We start from the raw sequence: 19,339 nt of genomic DNA, 5'->3' as shown, positions 1-19,339 counted from the left end.
GACCTGACACTGGGTTCCCCTAACAACCCTAGCCCTGGTTCAGAGGCTTCCACCTCCAATTCTACTCAGTTCAGCAGAAAAGCTTGGAAATGTTTCAGCAGTTAAACGTCAGAAGGTGTGAAGACTGGGGGGGTGGGGGTGGTCGCGGTGTGAGTGAGTTTGACAGTTCCAGAAAAATTCAGGAATGAGCTGGAGCTCTCCATAAACCCACAATGTCAGAAATAGAGGAACCTGTGTAGAACTGTGGCAGCTCTGCTACATAATGAAAGGTGCTGAACTGGGCAAAAGGCAATGAAACATGACTTCAAAATTGGCCCTATTTTGAGCAGAAGGCCTCAACCAGATGACCGCTAGGGTCCCCTTCCTAATTTACAGCCTAAATTACACTGTGCCTGCGTGATTCTTGCTGTATTTCAGTGTTAGTTCAGACACTGTGTAGACCTAGGTTTATCCCAGTTGATGTGTTCCAATTGTGCTTGTTTGTGTAATTGTAGTGGTGAGTACTGTAACAGCCACATTTGGTAGCATTCATAAAGAATCTAAATAGATGCATTTTTGTGTAATAGAAGCAAATTGAGAACATTATCTAAGACTTCAGTTGTAATGCTCAGTGGCATATAAAACGGAGCAAACTGCTATTACGTTTTGCCATGAGCACTGGCACTTGCACTTCTTCTGGGACAATTCCAGCAAATAACTTAGTTCTTTGGGGTGGGGGGTGGAGTGTTACGTTACCAAGCTGTGTCCTCATCCCTCATTCCCCTTGCCCCTCCAAGGAATTTGCTGTAATCTCAGTTCTCTCTATTTGTAAACCTGATGTGCAAAAATGTCTAATCACAGTTTTCCAGTAGAAGAAACAAGACTCATCATGGCTGTTACAGAGGGGCAGTTCATGCCCTGTGACTGAGAAAGGAGAAGTTGATAGGGATTTTGTTTTAATTTTCTTGTATTTCCTCTTGGCTTTCCTTTGACTTCACTCAGTAATCAACCTTTTGAACCTGCAAGTAGTTCAGAGTCTGAAATTACTGGCATCACAGTAGCTTCACTAGCTAGACTACACTGGTGCTGGAGGGCAGCAACCTTGATTCCTCAAGATGTTCTTTTATCTAAGAAATAAAATGGTCCCATAGAATGCCTGCCCTACTTCTCCAAGAAAACTAAAAGGAAACCTAAAGGTTTTCATTGCAGAATTGGGTAGCACTTTGTTCAAAGGAGTTTATGGGCCAGACTTGTTAGTTACTGTAGGTAGATGATGCAGCTCTGTTGAACACTGTATTCTAAGACTGACAGGCTCATATCTTCTGGAAAAAATAGATATTAGGTTTTAAATAGTATTTTTAACAGTTTAACAGTTTGTTTTTAAACAAAGAAGTTGTAGTGTACACATCCATGCAGACATACAGTGTGAGAGTTCTCTAATATTTTGATCTGTAATTTGAGAGATACATGAAGAGAGATTTTTCTGCATAGACTTTTGCTGCATGGATTTTATTTCTTCAGCGCAGAAGCTATTTTTTGACAACTGTTTGTCTGTGAAGGGCAGGATATTAACATCTCTTTGGTTAAAAAATTAAAAGGGCATACAACTGCCGGGTATCTTGACTTATCCAAGGGCAGATGGAGGGTGTCTGCTGTCTGCTAATAGAGGAACTGTACAAATCCAAATTGTGCCATGAGCTGTTGGCTTTGTAACTGAGAGATGAGATCCAAAACTAGAGGAAGTAAGAAGCTGGCAGCTGTACATTGGTGGCTGAGTGTCTATTGCATTGTTGATGCTGAGTCAGAAATTGAGACTGTGAAATGTTAATTGGCTTGCTAGGAAGTGGGTGGGCATTGTGGCTTAGTTGATTAAGATGGTGCAACATTAAAAAGTGTCAGATGGAGATGTTATTTAGACAGATCTGTGTTTAATTGTCTAGCCATTATTGTTTCTGAAATGGTAATTCGGCTGCTTTCATAAAATTTTCAATAATAAGTAAGTATAAGTTTTAATTAATGTTCTTTTCAGCCTGCAGTGTATTAAGTCTGTTTCCAAGAAGTCATAGCAACAATTTCATGCTAAAACAATTTGTTAAGGAATTTTATGCTAACTTCATAAGAACATCTTCACCATTTTAATCAACGTAAGTCACCCAGGACTAAGAGAATATTTTAAATGCAGCTATTGTTGCAAAGACTTAATAGTACCTTGAATTTGTTGAAATGAATTCTGTGTTTCTTATACTTATTTCAACAGGTGACTGAGCTAGAGTGTGTGAGCAGTCAAGCCAATGCAGTCCACACACATAAAACAGAATTAAACCAGACAATACAGGAGTTAGAGTCTACATTGAAGAAAAAAGAAGAGGTATTTACAGACATTTATTCTTGGCTTTTCTGTTATGTCATTTCTAAAGGCTTTCAATATTAAGCTTGTGCTGGCTGGTAAATACTGTATTATTTCCTGTAGATGTTACAAAGTAAATTTTTTTCCAGCTCCTTTGAAATTATTAATATTTTTCCATGTATATAATAACATCAGTCCAATATAGAACTGGGTGTCTGAACCACAAAAGAAGTATCATGTTTTCCTGTTTGCTTTTACCAAGCATCTCTGCAAAAGTAAAGTCATAAGTGGTTTCCACAGAGCAGTCATCACACTGATGCGGTCCAAATTCACTGAGAAGGGAAGCTGTTGTAAGCATGCTTTCCTTTTTCTGGAGAGCAGGGTTTGGAACAAGTAATAGATCAATGCCTTTTTCAGGCCGATCTGTTTTTCAGGCTATGTAAATATAGCTGACTTTTATGATCCCTAAGATCAGCCCTTTCCTTAAATGCATGCCAAGCCCTGGGCCTGAAACTTGATATTTGTTGTGCCATCTGCCTTGGGCTGAACCAGCAGCAAGAAAATAAAAGGAATTGGAGTAACACCTGCACTAGCAGAGGTCCTAGAGGAAAGCAGGTTTGTGCCACAGAGTGATCAAGAATTGCCTCTTTATGAATGGGGAAAAAGAGGTGGAAGGAGCCACGTATGAAGGATTGTTTGCCCCATTTGAGACCAAGACCTCTTGAACCCTCTGTGACAAGACATGGTGGGCGCTGGTGTGCCTGTTCAGAGAGGCAATGTGTCTTGAAGGGCCTTGCCTCCAGCAGGGCAGTTGTTAAGTGTTTCCATGAAGGATGCCGGAGAGGCACAGTAATTACAGAATATCCACCCAAAATGGAGCAAAGCCTTTCCAAACTCTGTCATACTTAAGAGATTAGCCTCAGGTTGGTAATGTTTCCCATTTTGGTGCCCATTCACTTTGAATTATGCTTAGCTATTGGTTGCAAAGAGATCTTTCAAAAGTTCTGGGATGGGAATATGCCCTTCCAGAGAAAAATACTTAATCATTTTAAGTTTGATACCTTTTAGTTTAATTATCTGTTTCTATTCTTGTTCCCTGAAAGTAAGCTAAGAAAAGGGTTCTCTTCAGTTCATTATATTGTCTGTATTTGTTAATTTTATACCTTGTTACTTTCTTGCTGAATTAAAGATACCATTTCTTTTAGACTCTCTTTTTACAGAAATCAGTGGTCAAAGCAGGCAATTTTTTGATGCTCAGCCATGCTGCTAGTGACATAATAAGCAGCTCACAGATGAAAATTGGATTTTTCCCTTGAAAAAATGGACAAGGGTAGATTCTAATACACTTCAAATTACAAAATTGTTTCTGTAATTACAAGGACCCTTAATTTTCCAGGAAAAAAATGTTTCAGATCTATTGTGTGGGAGAGGAAAACTTGGACTTGCATAAAATAAAATGCTTATCTGTTTATTGTTTATTCACAATGGAATTGCTGTTTTGGGACTGTGATTCAGGAGTATTGAGAGCAGGGCTTAAACTTCATGTGCTGTGATGGGCAGTAGTCAACTGCCAGTTTTGGTATCACTCCAGTGGCTTGCTCAGGAGAAGAAGTAGCCAGCTTACTTACACTGAGGCCAAGCCCATAAATGTGTTGCCTAGTAAAGTTGTTCTACTCCCTTAGGAAATAGAAGGATTGAAACAAGAAATCGACAATGCCAGAGAGCTCCAGGCACAGAGGGATTCTCTGACCCAGAAGTTACAGGTGAGCTATAATGCATCATCTTAATTTAGACAGAAGGGGAAAATGATCAAGTGGGCAGTTCACATCAGCAACTTGTGCAATATTTACTGAAAAAAATATGCAAGTTAGACTGCATTGCAAATGGTGGATTGAGATGATCCTTAGGAATTTGTATGAAAATTTCCACCTGCTCTAAGTTGCTAGTTTTACCTGAAGGAATAGACCCAAACTTCATTTACAAGTCCACAGAGTACTCTCAGGCTAGCAGAAACATATCCTGGGAAGTTCTGGTCTTGATTTCAGTGCAGTGTCTTCCCATAGGTCTTGTGTGCCACTGAAACTGTCAAGCTGTGTATCAGCAGGTTGGGATGAGTTTGTATTCAGCTTTTAAACATGCCCTGAGAAAGTAAAGGTTAAAGCATTCTTATGTAGTACACACTTTGACATTTTCTTGGAATTATTTGGAATCACTGTGTTTTTAGTGTTTTTTCTTGCTTGTTTCTTTACTGTGTGTAAAGCCAGATACCTCAGCCCACCAGAATCAGTATGCCCTTAAGTATATCCTCCCTTACTACATCTGAGCTCCTGTCTGTCTGTCGCTGGGCTGACCATCCAGCACACAGGCACCTCCCTTGTGAAACCTGCCTTTGCATTGAGGCTGACCCGAAGCTTAGGTGGGTTAAACTCTGCATTCAGACTTCAGAGTTTTGACAGGACTGGAAGCTCAGGCATTAAGTAGTTCCAAATCCAAAGGGCTGGAAAGGTGATCCTCGCTGTTCTGTGGCTCAACCTAAATCGTGCAAGCAAGACCCATCAGACCAGCCACAGCTTAAAAATCATTAAGCAAATATTCTTTGAAACACATTACATGAACTGGAGCTTCCTTGAATCTCAGTTTAACCTACAGAATAAACCACATAAGAACAAAATTAGTTTATTTGTCTTTCCCTGTTCTTAAGTCAAATTATTTGGAAAAAAGTATGTTATTACTTTAAACAGTCTTTAAAGATTGTTTTGAATACACCTCAGCTTGCCTGTTCCACTATTACAAGATTGTTGCTGGCTTTAGGCAAAAATGGGAGTGTTCAGCTGAAGAGGTGTTTATCTGAGAGACTCGAAAGGGAGTTTATAATGAAAGTTGGAAATTGTTCAAGCAGTAGCGTATGCAGTAATTTCAGTGTACAATCATATGAAAGGTAATAGTGAGGCAGGAATTGGCTATCCTTAGCAAGCAGAATTATGAGAGACTAGTAAGAGATGAAAAATTAGAAAATGCTAGGTTTTTATTAAAATTTGACCTGATGAAGTCAGTAGCTTCCTTTTGGTATATCTATAACTTTAGTACCTCATGTTGTAGGCGATCAGTTTCTGAAAATAGGTCTGTATGGTTCTATTCAAGTAAATTTCAAGCTCACTTAGGATCTGAGTTAAAAGTTGCCTTTCTTAAGCTTAAAGCTTATTACTGACCTTACGCAACCCATCTAAAAGATCTTGAGTCTGCTGTAATCATCCTGCTTTGATTATACTGGCCTTCTCTGAGCCACTTCGCCCTACACCTGTGATGTCAGTGAAACAGTGTTTTCTTCTGTAGCTCCAGACTAACCATCTCACATCTGTTCACCTAGTTGACTCATCACCTGTTTTCAGGATGGTTGTCTCCAGGGTCTGTATCTGTTTGTCTCACTCTTTTTTTTTCTGCTTTATTTTTTCCTTTTTGTGCTTGCAAGTGGATTATGAAACTCTAAAATATTTTGGAATATAGACTGTATGAAAAATGCTATACAAAGAAATTACTGTTTCAAGGTGTATTGCATTTCTGACACATTTATATCAGGGAATGAATTAGAAATAAAGCATTGGCAAATTCCAGTGAAAAGCAGTATGTTATAACTGTGAAGGGTAAGTATCAGGGCCCATGTTACTTAATAATTTCATTAGCAATGTAGAGAAGACATATCAATGAGTCATGATCAGTGTGACGCTCACAGTAAGTCAGGATGTCTTTATTACTGTGGCTGATTCCTAAATATAGATGTTGTGTATGGTTTGAATATTTTATTCAGATCCTTGCACTGAATTCCACAAAAGATTGTTACAGTGCAAACAACAAATATAACTTGTTAATAATTAATTTATTTTCTAAAAGAAAACAATGAATGACAAATGGTTGTGTCTGCTGTAAGAAAAGCTTGAAAAAAACCTATGTAAAATACACTTTGCAAAGGGCCTGGATCTATCAGACGAATCAGTTTATTGTTAGATGAGATTAACTGCAAATGAAGTGGAATGACACAACTGGGGGAATAGATTTCATTACATGGATACCTCTCCACTGCCTCCAATCAAGTAGCAACAATTTTGAGGGGGACTGATTTGTAATAGGAAACTGCACATGAGCTGGACATGAACTTGTAATGCAATACTATTGCAAAAATCAGTAATACTAATCTAGGGTAAATATGTGTAAGGATCAAATGTAAAATTTGGGAATGAAAAGCAACAGCTCTTTCAGTTGGCATCTTTCAGTTAGTTCTGCTTCCCACACATCACTAGATACGTTAAGCATAAGTTGGGGAAAACAAAACAGGAGAAAGTATGGGAGAAAGTGTATCTGAGGAAACGTTTGGGAAACTAGATGTAAATGGGTTAGGAAAGAGACGTCAAAAATGGAATAAAAATATGCAATCTGGAAGTTTAAACGAAAGAAGGGAGCTCTTCTGATTTGAAGAGATACAGGGCAAGGACTAACAACAGACTGTTAGCCTTTTACTGAATGTGGATGGAAGTTCCTACATCTAAAGTAAAGCTTTTGGTTTTACCTGGGTGCTCCCACCCCAACAGCTCACAGCAGAACAATTCTGCAGTTTAAGAGCCTCTGAGGAGGGCCGAAAGATGATTTTCGGTGCTAGATACAGACCAGTGGGATGTTTTTCAGGCCCAGATATCAAGCAGTAAAGTCATATATGTATCCATGAAGTTGTTCAAAAGTGGTCTCTTTCATCACTGGCTTGCCTACTTACAGAAATTATCTCTAGGGTAAGAGCAGTGTCAAGGAGACTTCTAGAACACACACATTTGGTGAGAAGAGGAGCTGTGGCAGGAGAAGCAGGATGTGTGAGCAAACATGGGAAAACAGCAATCAGTTTAGTGTGAGCTGAAGAAAAGAGTGTGTCATTTCTGCAGAGCTGAGAGGACATTGAATTTCCTTTTTTATCCTGTACTGCAGTCACTTGGCCTCGGAGGGTCCTGAACCCATGCAGTCACTACATGGAAATAGTAATTGTCAGTGCTCGGTTTGGGGGGCAGGAGTAGGCTCGGTGAAAGAGAGCCTTCAGAGGGTATGGCTGAGTTGTCATCAGTTAGCTTGTTCATTTATACCCATGGTAGGGTAGCTAATCTCTACATAAGCATGTATACATTTTAATTTATACTGTTTCTACAAATCTTCTTTCCAGTTAGCTTCCTTTAGTGTTTTGGCAACTGTATTGTTCAGCGTTAAACAGATTAAATTAATTCTTCTCTTGATCCTGGCAGCAAGGAGTAGATTCCTGCTCTCAGCTGTGCAGTTTAAGGCCAGTGCTCAAAACTGTGATTTTTAACCTGCCCATTTACAAACTAGAAGGGAGGTATTACAGTTCACTGTGGACATAACCCTTGTTACAAGATCAGGTTCCCAAGGCTCTGCTTTCCCCACCTGCACCACTGCTGGGCACCTCAGAGCTCTCCCCCATGGCAGAGACTGGGAACCAAACTGAGCACCAGCCACCCCACCCCACCCCTCTTCTGGCCAGGGCTGTGGTGGCCGGTCATTGCTGCCATCAGGACCCTTATGGGGGGAAATGTGTCTTGACCCACAGACTTTGACAGAAGGCTGCTGTCTTATACCTGTTACTCTTGACAGCCCAAATACATACTCTGTATGGGTCAAGTTGTTTCTTACGGTTAGCTGAGATCTCTCCAATGTAAACATGAATATATTTGTTATCTTTGAGGGAGATGGAAGAATCATAAGAAAAACAGGGGGAGAGTCGGGGGCAGAATCATAGACTCACAGAATGGTTTGGGTTGGAATGGACCTTAAAGATCAGTCAGTTCCAACCCTCCTGCATGGGCAGGGACACCTTTCACTACAGGTTGCTCAAAGCCACATCCAGCCTGGCAGAGGATTTTCTTATGCCAAATCTCCCTCCCTACAAGCTCTGTGAAACTAGCCATAGAAACTCAGAGCAGGCCCACTGAAGCTTTGTGACACAAAGCTGCTGTAAAGGGAAGCGATGTTAAAAAAACGTTAACATATGCAAATATGAATTCACTATGCACTTTTCCAGAGAGTGGCTGCACAGGGTGTGTGGCTGTACTAAATACACTGTCTTTGTGCTGCTTCAAAAGTGTTTTTTGTAACTGAAATGATGAAATTTAGCACGAATTTATGAGATGTGCAATGAATGAGACAAATAACAATATGGCGTTCCAGACCCACGTGGCTGCAACATTAGTAATCTGATAGAAGAGAGGGCACCTGGTTTGCACAGACCTGAGCAGCCATGACCTCTGTCCTGTGTCAGGCACAAGCCAGAGCTGTGAGAGGTCCCAGTGGGCTGGTGCCAAGGGGCTTCTCTTCCTCATGCATGAGAGCTGAGCTTGCTCAGGGTCAGACCCCCTCAGCTGTGTGTAATGTGCCACTGCTTTGTCTTTCCACCCACTGTATGGGAATGACTTGTCCATAGGGCACTGGTGGCTCACATGCTTTCCCTGCCCCCACAGCTGCACTACCATGGGGCTTGCAGGTGGGTGCTCCAGGGCACCATGCAACTAGACAAGACATTCAGTTTCACTTGCTGGTTTAAATTTGTTACAGCCCATGTCACCTTGACATCAGTCTTGCTAGTTCATGCTTCTGTCTTAATTTTCACAGTGAAAAGGCCTATAATGTGGGACAGGAGTAAGGTAGTACTGCTCCATCCTTTAAGCAGTATTGTGGATGGGTTTCTGTATAAGACCATTTAATGGGGACTGTGTCCTTGAGCAACTCATGTAGTCTAAATCAGGGAGTACTTGAACTTAAGTAAACCTTTGAGAAGCCGTTTTCAGTAGGTAGCACATTTCTGAATGATGGAAGCCATAACTCACCTGAGCAAGTGTATCACATCTGTTGTTCACTGACTGAATTTTATCCCTCTCCAAAAGTTTATGTCCTTCAGATGAATGACTGCAAAAATGGAGAAGTACCAGTACATACTCAGTTGTAGTAACAATTTGGGTTCTGGTTTTGCCTTAGTGGAATCTGTGAAGTTGTTTTTAAACAACTGTGGAAAACAAGTTGTTTTTAAAACGCAGTAGACAAAAATAGCACATGACTACCAGCAGGAGGTTAGACTGCTTTGTGTTTGCAGACAACGCATTAACATGTTATGTATTTTCTCTGAAGGAAGTAGAAATTCGAAACAAAGACCTGGAAGGCCAGCTGTCTGATCTAGAGCAACGTCTGGAGAAAAGTCAGAATGAGCAAGAAGCTTTTCGCAATAACTTGAAGACACTTTTAGAAATTCTTGATGGAAAAATATTTGAACTAACAGAGCTGCGAGATAACTTGGCCAAGCTAATAGAATGCAGCTAAAGAAAATGGGATTTCAGTGCCGATCAGCTTAAAGATGCACTGTCTCTCTTCATAGGACTGTGGTGGGCTGTGCATCAAAGTTGCACAAAATTAGAAAATGCTCCTCTGAGAGGGCTTGTTTTAAATTTGAGTCATATTCAATGTAAAATTTAGAACTCAGCTTGTAGCTAGTTGAAGAAAAAAATGACAAACAAAAAAACTTGAATTACAAATTACCTCCTTGCACATTATTGGCCACATATAACTTAAAAGATATTAACAGTAATTGAATGCAATCCTGTCCTAATTGTCAGTAATGGAAGAATTAGCAGTGTCCCAGGTCACATCCCCTTTTTGTGATAGACACAACATAGGTTATCTGCTGTTTTGTTTATTTAAGATATTTAATTGCAGTGTTTTGTGCAAGAACTTAGTGATGACAGCCCTGTATTTTGTTGTTCTTAATAATTTCTCAGGATACTTTGCACTGTGGAGAAGCAGTGCCATTACCAATTTATTCTTGCCAGGAGTGAGAGAGAGTTGCATCTTTAATTGAAACAAAGTTACTATAACTGCTTGTATAAAGTTCTTCCTTTTGGGTTTGGGTTGTTTTTTTTTTTTTTGGTTGGTTGGTTGGTTGTTTTTTGGGTTTTTATATATATGTATATACTGGAAGATGCCGTATTTCTTTATGGAGCTTACTCTGGTGTTCTACAGTATTGTCCAATGTAAGGTTTACTTTTTCATATGAATTCCATGTAATTGCAGTGAGATACTATCTTCCACTTAACTATATTTTAAAGCCAACTAATGATGGAAGGTGAGTCCCCCAGGGAAAAAAAAAAGGCAAAAAATGCCTGAGAATTTTAAATGTAAAATTTGACATGCACAGACAGCAAGGAATAGCCAGTTGTTTCCTGGCCTTGACACATATATAGAATATATATGTTCAATTAACTGTTAACCTGTTCTGCAGGAGACTTTTTCAGATAGTCACATGAATTTCAGGTTTTGTGAACAATGGCTTATGTGGAGCACTGTTTTATTACAGACTGCGTTAAGGGCATAGAGCTATTGCAAGGGATTACTCATACACTGAACTTGTCCAGCCAAGAATGCTGTTTCTAGAAGTTTTGTCGTCATAGCAAATTGAAATGGAGACATGTTTACTCTTTTATGTGTCTTCATATCACATCTTTATTGAAACTACAGCAGGCAATATTCTGAACTGTTAACTAAATGTTTAAAACAGGAAATTGAATTCAATTATCCTCAGTGAGCAGGTTTTAAAGTTGTTTTGATGTAATTTTAACAGACTTTTGGCAAACACACATTTCTTTATATAATAGATTTATTTAAAAAAAAAACAACCTCTTTGAAAGGTAAGCCAAGCATCGTGTGTCTTGCATCAAAGTACATTCTTGCCATAAATTGCTTGTAATGTTGAAGAGGGCTTTTTTAAAATGTATGAATGAGTGTCAGACTTCAGAGTCAAAAGATGCACGGACCTTTGTTTGCTCCCCAGATTTATTTGAATGTTAAACATGAAATCTAGCTGCTTATTAAATTTGTACAACACAATTTTCTCCACTTAGAGACTGCTATTCAAAACTAGAAAAGATAAGTTTGTTTTCATGTGTGTACTGTGTGTATATACCATATAATACACACAGGTTCTCCTTTATTTAGAAATACATGCTTTATTTCTAAAATACCGGGTTTTTTTCTTTACCAGTGATGCATCAGGTCTCCCCTGACTAGTCAGGAGAATGGTTTAGGTCAAATGCTAAACCATCATGTATTATACAGTATATAATGTAGACAATGTTTAAGTTTTTCCTCATATTTTTAGGTATTTTCTCACTTTATTTATTTATTAAAGGGGCGGGGGGGGGGGGGGGGGGGGGGAGCCTGGTTCAGCGTGCTACTGGTTGAAAACTTTGTGGTGAGCTCCATGTTTTCCATTCAGTGGATTTTAGATGGTGGTGTGTATATCTTCATCAGGTCCAGATGAGCAAATACGACCTGTTTTTAATTTTCCTGGGGATGTTTGGGCCTGATTTTCCTGTCACTTGAGCTGCTGTAAACCAGATGTGTCCTTGATGTAATGTCAGCGACATTCAGTTAGGATAACATCTGTGGAAGTGCAAGGAGAATCTGCCCTCTTAATGCTCAATGGACATAATAAGGATGAAGAAAGAATAAAACCACATAAAACTGATGATGGAATAAATGTAATATTATTTTTAATGATATTATTATTATTGACATTTTTAAAGATATGATGTCATTTACATGTGGGAAAATAGTGGACAGAAATACTTCCACTTAAATTTTGTGAATATGTGTGGTACATGAGTATTTCTATGTATACGTACACACACATATGTATATACAGAACATGGAAAAATTTAGATGTGCACATTTTTAATATTTTCCTATTGAAATTAAATTTAACATTGGAAATTGATATTTGAGAATTTCTTTTCTCATAGAGTAGATATGCTTCATTTCTTTTTTTTTAAATACAATTACTGAGGGCTGCACCTTTGAATTCCCAAATAGTTGCCAAACATAAATATGGGATAAGGTGGATATACGTGCACATATAAATAAAATTATATTGCTAAGACTATTTTTACTGTTTATGTACAGTAGATGAGTGTTTTGAAATTGTGACCTACAGTTCATACTTCGGTGGCTATACCTACTGTAGCCCCTCCACTTGTGTTTTCAGATAAAAGTTTGCTGTTTTCAGACATTACTTTCCCAGAGACAGATATTATATATTGTATCTATCTTTGATGAAACCATGGGGATATCTATACGAGAAAACAGTGTTGAGTAGTATAGCCTGAAAACATGACAGTGAACTTGCACTGGAGGGGAAAGCAGTCACATCATGTATAACTTGTTATATGGCAACAACAGTGTTGTAAAAAAAAGGCAAAAAGAATTACCAAAAACATAACAGAAATAACCCCTGCCAAAAAACAGAAAACAAAACAAAACAAAAAATTAAGAAAAAAAAAAAAAAAAAGGAAAAGAAAAGAAAAAAAAAGGAAAAAAGAAAATCAAAAGTACAGGGTGTTTATTTTGAAATACAATTGCTGTTCTCTGGAGAATGTACTTTTTCTTTCTTTCCTTAAACGTTTTCAAGTATGTGCAAGTGAGAGCAGCAGCTACCTTAATCTTTCAGGTGCTACTGGATTTTGCATTAGTGTGTTATGTTGTGAAATCCTGACTTTGACATAAATGATTTTTGTAAGTATATCCCGGTCTGGATAGTTAGTTTTTGGAGTGTCTTGTTCATAATCCATATGCCTCAATGATCCAGAAATTGCATTTTTCTATGTGGACGAAGTAAAACCTGTGAATTAATCTGTCTGTTACAGACTGGGATTTGCTTTTCCTGGCTAGTATGTCCAGGAAAGAGGAGAAGAAAATGAACTGATAATGCAGAAATGCTGTTATAAGGTCTCTAAAAAATACATTTTCAGGTAAAATATAAATAAATAAAGGGCTAAACCAGATGTAACACAAATTAGTATTATTTAATGCTGTTGGTGGCATTCCCAGGATAATTCCTTTAAAGAAGACCCTGCAAGAATGAACAATACGTCCATTAAAGATGAATATTTTGGGATGTGTCTTTTCAGTTGTCAGTTGTGAAAAGTTTCTGATTTCTGCTCGTTTTTCTACCAGTTAGGGATTGGCTTCAGGTTCACCTTCAATAAGAGGCTAAACCTCAGTTCATTCTGTCATCTTTCATATTCTGTACTGAAGTGACTACTGAACAGCACTCTGTGAACACCACATTCAAAAGTCAAAATCAAAACCTTTTTCAGAAGTACTGCATGGAGAGTGGAATGTGCAGACCTCAATTCTCTGTAGAACTGTGGGTATCAGTAAAAGCAGTTAATTTGGTTGGTTGCAGAAATCTTGGATCTTGAGCCCAATAATAAATCTGACTGGAGATTAGGTCTGGATGTCGAAAGAGGGATTACAAAAAAGGACCTTCAAGAAACTTCACCCAAATGCATGTAGTTCAGTCTCGGTAACTGGACATGCCAGTTATACACAGCTATACACTGATGTTTTTCAGGAAATGGACCTGACTCTGCAAAGCAATGTTCAAGTTGTCTTGTTTACAATTTTTGAGTAATGCTGCATGTGTGCACTACCTCTGGAATGGTGCGAAGCAGAGAACATATCACAGAATAACAGATACTTTTTTTAAATCTCTGTTTTTGCTTGGTAGCATTGGTTCATTGGCTTACTCCACTTACTTCAGACAAGTAGGATTAATTTTTCCCATTATGGTGAATGTTTGAAAACAGCGAACAGAGTTTTGTGTTAGATCCTGGAGTCAGTTCAGCTCATGTCCAGTCTTCTGGCCGTGCAACATAGGGAGAAAGCAGATGCAAGTGTTTATATCACAATACCTCTAGATAACTATAGATAGAAGTGGGTTTTCACACCATACGGAGTCTTGTAGCTTGCCCACCACAACCTCTCAGGGACCTGTAGCTGCTAGGACTGCCTCTGCATTGCTGGCAGCTCATCCTAGAACCAAAGACACACTAGCGGGATTTATACCCACTTTCTCCCTCACTGGTCTTCTAAAGCAAACCTCAGCTGCAACAATACATCTGCCAGCGTGTGTCATTTCCAGATACAGGCGTGGGAAGGAGGAGTAACCATCAAAGATAGTTTAGATTTGGGACAGAGGAGGGAAATGCAGAGTCATCAAAAAGGTTTGCTTACATGGTAGCTGTAAAATGAGATGAGGTGAGAATGGTTTGCCTGGCAAAGGACAGGCCACCTCAACTGCACAGCAGGTGACAAAACGTTTGTTAGAAAGGCTCTCGCTTTCCTTAGGTGTTCACGTCATGCTAATATTGAGCACACCTGGCTTGCCCCAGAACACTGCTCTGATTGCTATGGGCTGCCAGGGTCAGCACTGTGACTGCCAGCTCAATCACGTGTGTTTTATGCACACAGCTGAAGTTGAGAGTCTGCAAACCTCATATCCCTTCAGTCTTCTGTCTTCACAAAGCTGGCGATTTGGTATCAGTATCAGTCACTGGTAGTAGCTGATGACACTCCTTATTTTTTCCTGCCAGCAATTCCTATCACTTGTGGTGTTTGTGTAACAAAGTTCTGAGCTGGGTTTTGGGGGTTTTGTTTCTTTTCTTTTAACTATGAAGCAGTTTCAGACTTTGTCCATCCCTGCTCTGGGGATTCTCGTCTGGTCTCAGCCAAGTCTCATCCCACTGCATGGATGCAGCAGTGTCAGCCACTTTTACTTCCACTAGATTGAGAATAGCAATCTAGAAGTTTCCTTGGAAGACAACTTGCATTTCTGTCACTGTGGTAATTCTTGAAGAGGAAGAACTTTTTTCCCAGTAGATCAAGAAGGAGGCAGAGTCCAGGACCTTCACAAACAATACGTGCATCCAGGTGCTAAGGGGAGAGGAAGAGCTACAGTGACAAGGTATGTTTATTTGGTTTTATGCATTTCTCCCTCTTGAGTTAAGTAAGGTCATGCAGGTACTTGCAAAGCTTAAGGTTTTTCAGAGAGGGAACATTTGAAATTCTCTGAGTCTGAATTGTGTTTTGTTAAATGATGACAGGAATTTTCTCTGAACAAAACAAAAGAAATGGGAAGCGAAATGGTCGTGACCTCCCTGCAAGAGAGACATCACAGCCCTTACCTGTGGACAGAAATTTAAAAATTACATCTGCTTTCTCTACATCTGAATATACTGTTGTTGTTCTAATTCCAGTAGTGTTGTTTCTCAGGAATCTGCAGCAATGGGAACCAGAAATACATCAGTGAAAGGCACAGCTCTCTCTTGACTTAGTGAGAGGGGCCAGGATAGTAATGTGTGATTGAGTGACTCAAGTAGTACCTAGTGTGAGCATCCCGCACCCAGTCCCTACTGCTCAGCCCCGCTGCTACCCCCTGCTAGCTGTGTGGGAGCCCAAACATGGCTGCACTTGCTGCACTCGCGCCCAGAAGCAACCGTGCAGGGTTTGTTGTCCTTTGTTCAGAAGTGCTGGTTCGAACTGTAGGCCTGTCGTTACCAGTCGAGCCCTTTTGCTCCAGAGCATTCTGCACATTTGGAGATTTGCTTCCAGGGGGAGAAAACAGAGGGGAAATTCCATTCTGCAGATCTTAAAGAAACAGAGTAATGTGCTGGTTTGATATATGCATCTTTTCCCCACCTCTTTGAAAGAGAAATTATGAAGGCTTTATTTGGGGTGATAATTGTTACCATTTGAACCTACAAGTCAAAACTTTTTTGTCCTGTATTTCTTCTATTTTGCCTTTTTTCTGTTTATGTTCTTTTCTCCTGCATAACATGGAGCAGCCAAGCACATGTTTGTGATAAATGTAAGAAAGTCAGTTCCAAACTGCTTATGGAATGAGATGCATAAACATCCAGTGTCCTGCTCACTGGGCAGGCACATCAGCAACCCGAACGACAAAACACAAGAGATGTCCGTAGGGATGGGGTGCTGTCTGTTGTGCATGAACATCTCTTAGCCTCAGCAAAGAAGATGACAAAAGAGGCAATGAGGAAGCATTGGGAATGTTCTAACAAGTGTTACTGAAGCATGCTACAAGGAAGTCTTTTGAACGAAAGCTGGCTAAACCAGAGAGCAATGCAAGCGTTTTCAGAAGACAGGAGTTTGTATGCTCTTTATTGATGATGACTGCATTGTAGAAATAGAAAATTCCTATAATGCATGTGTAACTCCTCAAGCCAAAACACAGTAATGTGTCAGCACTGGCAGGCTGTTTTCAGAAGATACTGAGCTGATTTTCCTGCTAAAACAAAGGGATCATATACCAGCCAGCAAAAATTCCTGTCAAGCCAGAGGATTTCTTTTGTCAGCTATGACAGGAGACGCATCTTCTGCAGGACTGGCAGGACTAGCAAGGTAGCAAACCATGCTATAGGCTCAAAGGTTTTTGAGGGAATTGTGGCACTTTGCCAGGGCTACAGAGTTGCCTGCATGTTTGGACATACCAAGAGTCCCCTGGTATGGTTCCTTGCTCATCTACAGGGCTCACTTACGCTGCAGTCTGTGAGGCCTTAATTCCTTTTCATTTTTATTTTTAGATACGTATGTACTTGTTACAGTTTCATTCCCACAATCTGGCCAGAGAGGAGGGTTTACTTACAGCATAGAAACATGCATTAACCAGCCATTGAGGCTGGTTTTACAGCTGGGGAGCAGCTACTAGGTGGCTGTGGAATTTCCATGATGTTTTAAGTCTCTCTTTTGACATGCTGCACCAGAAGTGAGAGCAGCTACTTGAGGCAGTTATAAGCTGACCTCCATCACCCCTGTAAGCATAGCTCTGTGTCTTGCGTTGGATAAAAGCTGGGGCATAGCGACTTGGAAAATAGTTGGTGACAGCTGTGTGTCAAGGGATCAGGCCTTCATTGGCTGAAAGGTCTTCACAGATATAAATGAAGAAATTCTAATCTACAGTTACTTCAGTGTATCAGAATTTTTATTTTTTTTTTAAGGAAACCCCATGACTTACTGTTGCAATGAGATGTTGACAGGCTAACAGAAAACATCTTGGTGCCCTCTTGGGAAACAGCTAGGTTCCTACCACTGGGTGAACTCCAAAGGGAGCAGGAGCTAAATTTTGCATTCAGTCACTTAACCAAACTGGTACTGACAGTACCACATGCTTTCTTATTCAGAAGCATCCCTGAAACCTTGAGTATCCACTAAGGACTGCAGCAGTTCCATGTATCTGGGCCTTGAATGGCAGGAAGACTTCAGAGCTGTTGGGCATCTGATGGCTGGGAGAAGACCCCATGTTTATGCCAGGTGGCTGACAGTACAGGCTTGACAGATGCTGGTCGGGACACAGAGTTTCTTTTTAAAGTTTCTTACTGCAAATTGAGATTAAAAGATGAAGACTTGAAGGTGGTTGGGTTTTTTTCTTCTGTGAAATGGAATTGACTTGGAACTGTAACTGCTTTTGAGTATCTAAATGTGTTTTAGATGCAGTATCTGTTAGTTTGTATGCAAATTAAGCAAAGCATGTCCTGGTAGGTAATGTGCCCCTCATGTTCTCCCTGAAAACATACCCTCAGTAGAGTTTTTTTTATTTTTAAAACTTTTTTTTTTTTAAGAAAAGTGACAATTTTAATTTTCTGAACAGAGGTTCACTCTATCAATCAAGCATCATTAACTAATGCTACCTTTGACTGAGGACGAGTTCTGCACTCCTCCCATTTTTCCCAGAATGGATTAAGTGGACATGCTCCAAGTGTCACTCACTAGTGTGCAGCTTTTCTTAATTCTGTTTGCTGGCCACAGGCAACCTCGCAGGGGCCACCAGGCTGACCCACCAAGTGCAGTTTAGTTTAAAGGTGAGTGGCAGAGCAAGGCAGGTTGAGGGATGATGGGACACACAAAACGCTGTTGCAGAATGAGTGGAAGTAATTTATTCCTACAGCGGCAGTGGACAGGAGTAGTAATGACCTTGTGTTTCAGCTTAGTTTGATACCAAGAGAAGCCTCCAACCTGCAGACACTGCAATGTATAGTCACTTGGGAGAGGCTGTGACCTTCCATGGGTATAAACCTTCAGGAAACTGTTATGGGAATGGCACAGGTATATATGTGCTGCAGCACAAAAGGAAAGGATGTGTAATTTTTTTTTTATTACAACTTTTTATGTTTTAATGTCAATTCAAGACTTTTCTTTTTTTTTAACATATTAGAAACCAAGAGCAGTGTGCAATGGCTTCTTTGTCAAACTGTTTTTGCAGGACTCTGTCCACGCCAACAGTCATTTTACTCACAGCAAGTAGGGGCGGGGGGGAAGGCCATCATTTTATGATCCTTCATATGAAGTTGACTCAGAAAACATCTATTGTGTTGTTTAAACTGTGCAGTTAAATGCATGACAGTTTGAGCACGCATTGATGATTTTGTATGCTAAGAGCTCATTTACATTCCTACTGAAATTTAATGGGTCTCAAATGAAGTACTGAGGAAGAAGTATAGTTAATATAAATGCTATGTATGAATTGCATGATTCTTCAATTTTTCTTATTCCTGTGACTTTTAAACAGTAATATACAGTGGGAACATTATGCAAATTCTCAGGGAAGTTGTCTAAGATAAAACAATGGAGTAAACAGTGAATTTTGTTTGAAAGACCGTGAATGTGCTAGGCCTTATACAAGCAATATGGGGCATAGTGAGATGTTTCCAAGAGAAGTCCACTGTCTTCCATGGTGAGAAGAAAGAATGAAAAGAAGGTAATACAAGTTATTTCTGTGGCACAAGCACCTCCTACGAACATCCCGCATGTTGCACATATGCACACATGCACATATGCACACATATGCACACAAATACAGTAGGAACAAAGGGGTAAGGCAATAGATACAGGGAGTGATCTTGGATGTAACTTTTGTTTTGGTTTGGATTTTTCCCAGAGCTTTGGCTGATGAACGAGGACAGATTGAGCTCAAGCACTAATGCAGGGGTCCTCAAACGATGTCCCGCGGGCTGGATGCGGCCCCCCAGGGTCTCCAATCCGGCCCCCGGTATTTACAGACCCCCCCGCCGGGGGTTGGGGGGGAAGCCAAGCAGCCGCAGATGACTGCCTGCCACTGCATCTGCGCAC

The 19,339-nt window shown here is 40.0% G+C and overlaps 1 protein-coding gene across 1 annotated transcript in view; it reads left to right on the top strand.

The window, feature by feature from the left end:
• Window positions 1-13,208, top strand: part of HOMER1 (homer scaffold protein 1) — a 96,174-nt gene extending 82,966 nt beyond the window's left edge. Inside the window, exons 7-9 of the mRNA XM_056325551.1 lie at window positions 2,237-2,347; window positions 4,009-4,089; window positions 9,497-13,208. Of these exons, the coding sequence (XP_056181526.1) occupies window positions 2,237-2,347; window positions 4,009-4,089; window positions 9,497-9,685 (381 nt within the window). The 3' untranslated portion in view covers window positions 9,686-13,208. The remainder of the gene's footprint in view (window positions 1-2,236; window positions 2,348-4,008; window positions 4,090-9,496) is intronic.
• The last annotated feature ends 6,131 nt before the right edge of the window (window positions 13,209-19,339 follow it).

Source organism: Falco biarmicus, chromosome Z (assembly GCF_023638135.1).
Source record: "Falco biarmicus isolate bFalBia1 chromosome Z, bFalBia1.pri, whole genome shotgun sequence".
Taxonomy (NCBI): domain Eukaryota; kingdom Metazoa; phylum Chordata; class Aves; order Falconiformes; family Falconidae; genus Falco; species Falco biarmicus.
Note: the sequence above shows the minus strand (reverse complement) of the source record. Positions and strands in the feature narration are given on the sequence as shown.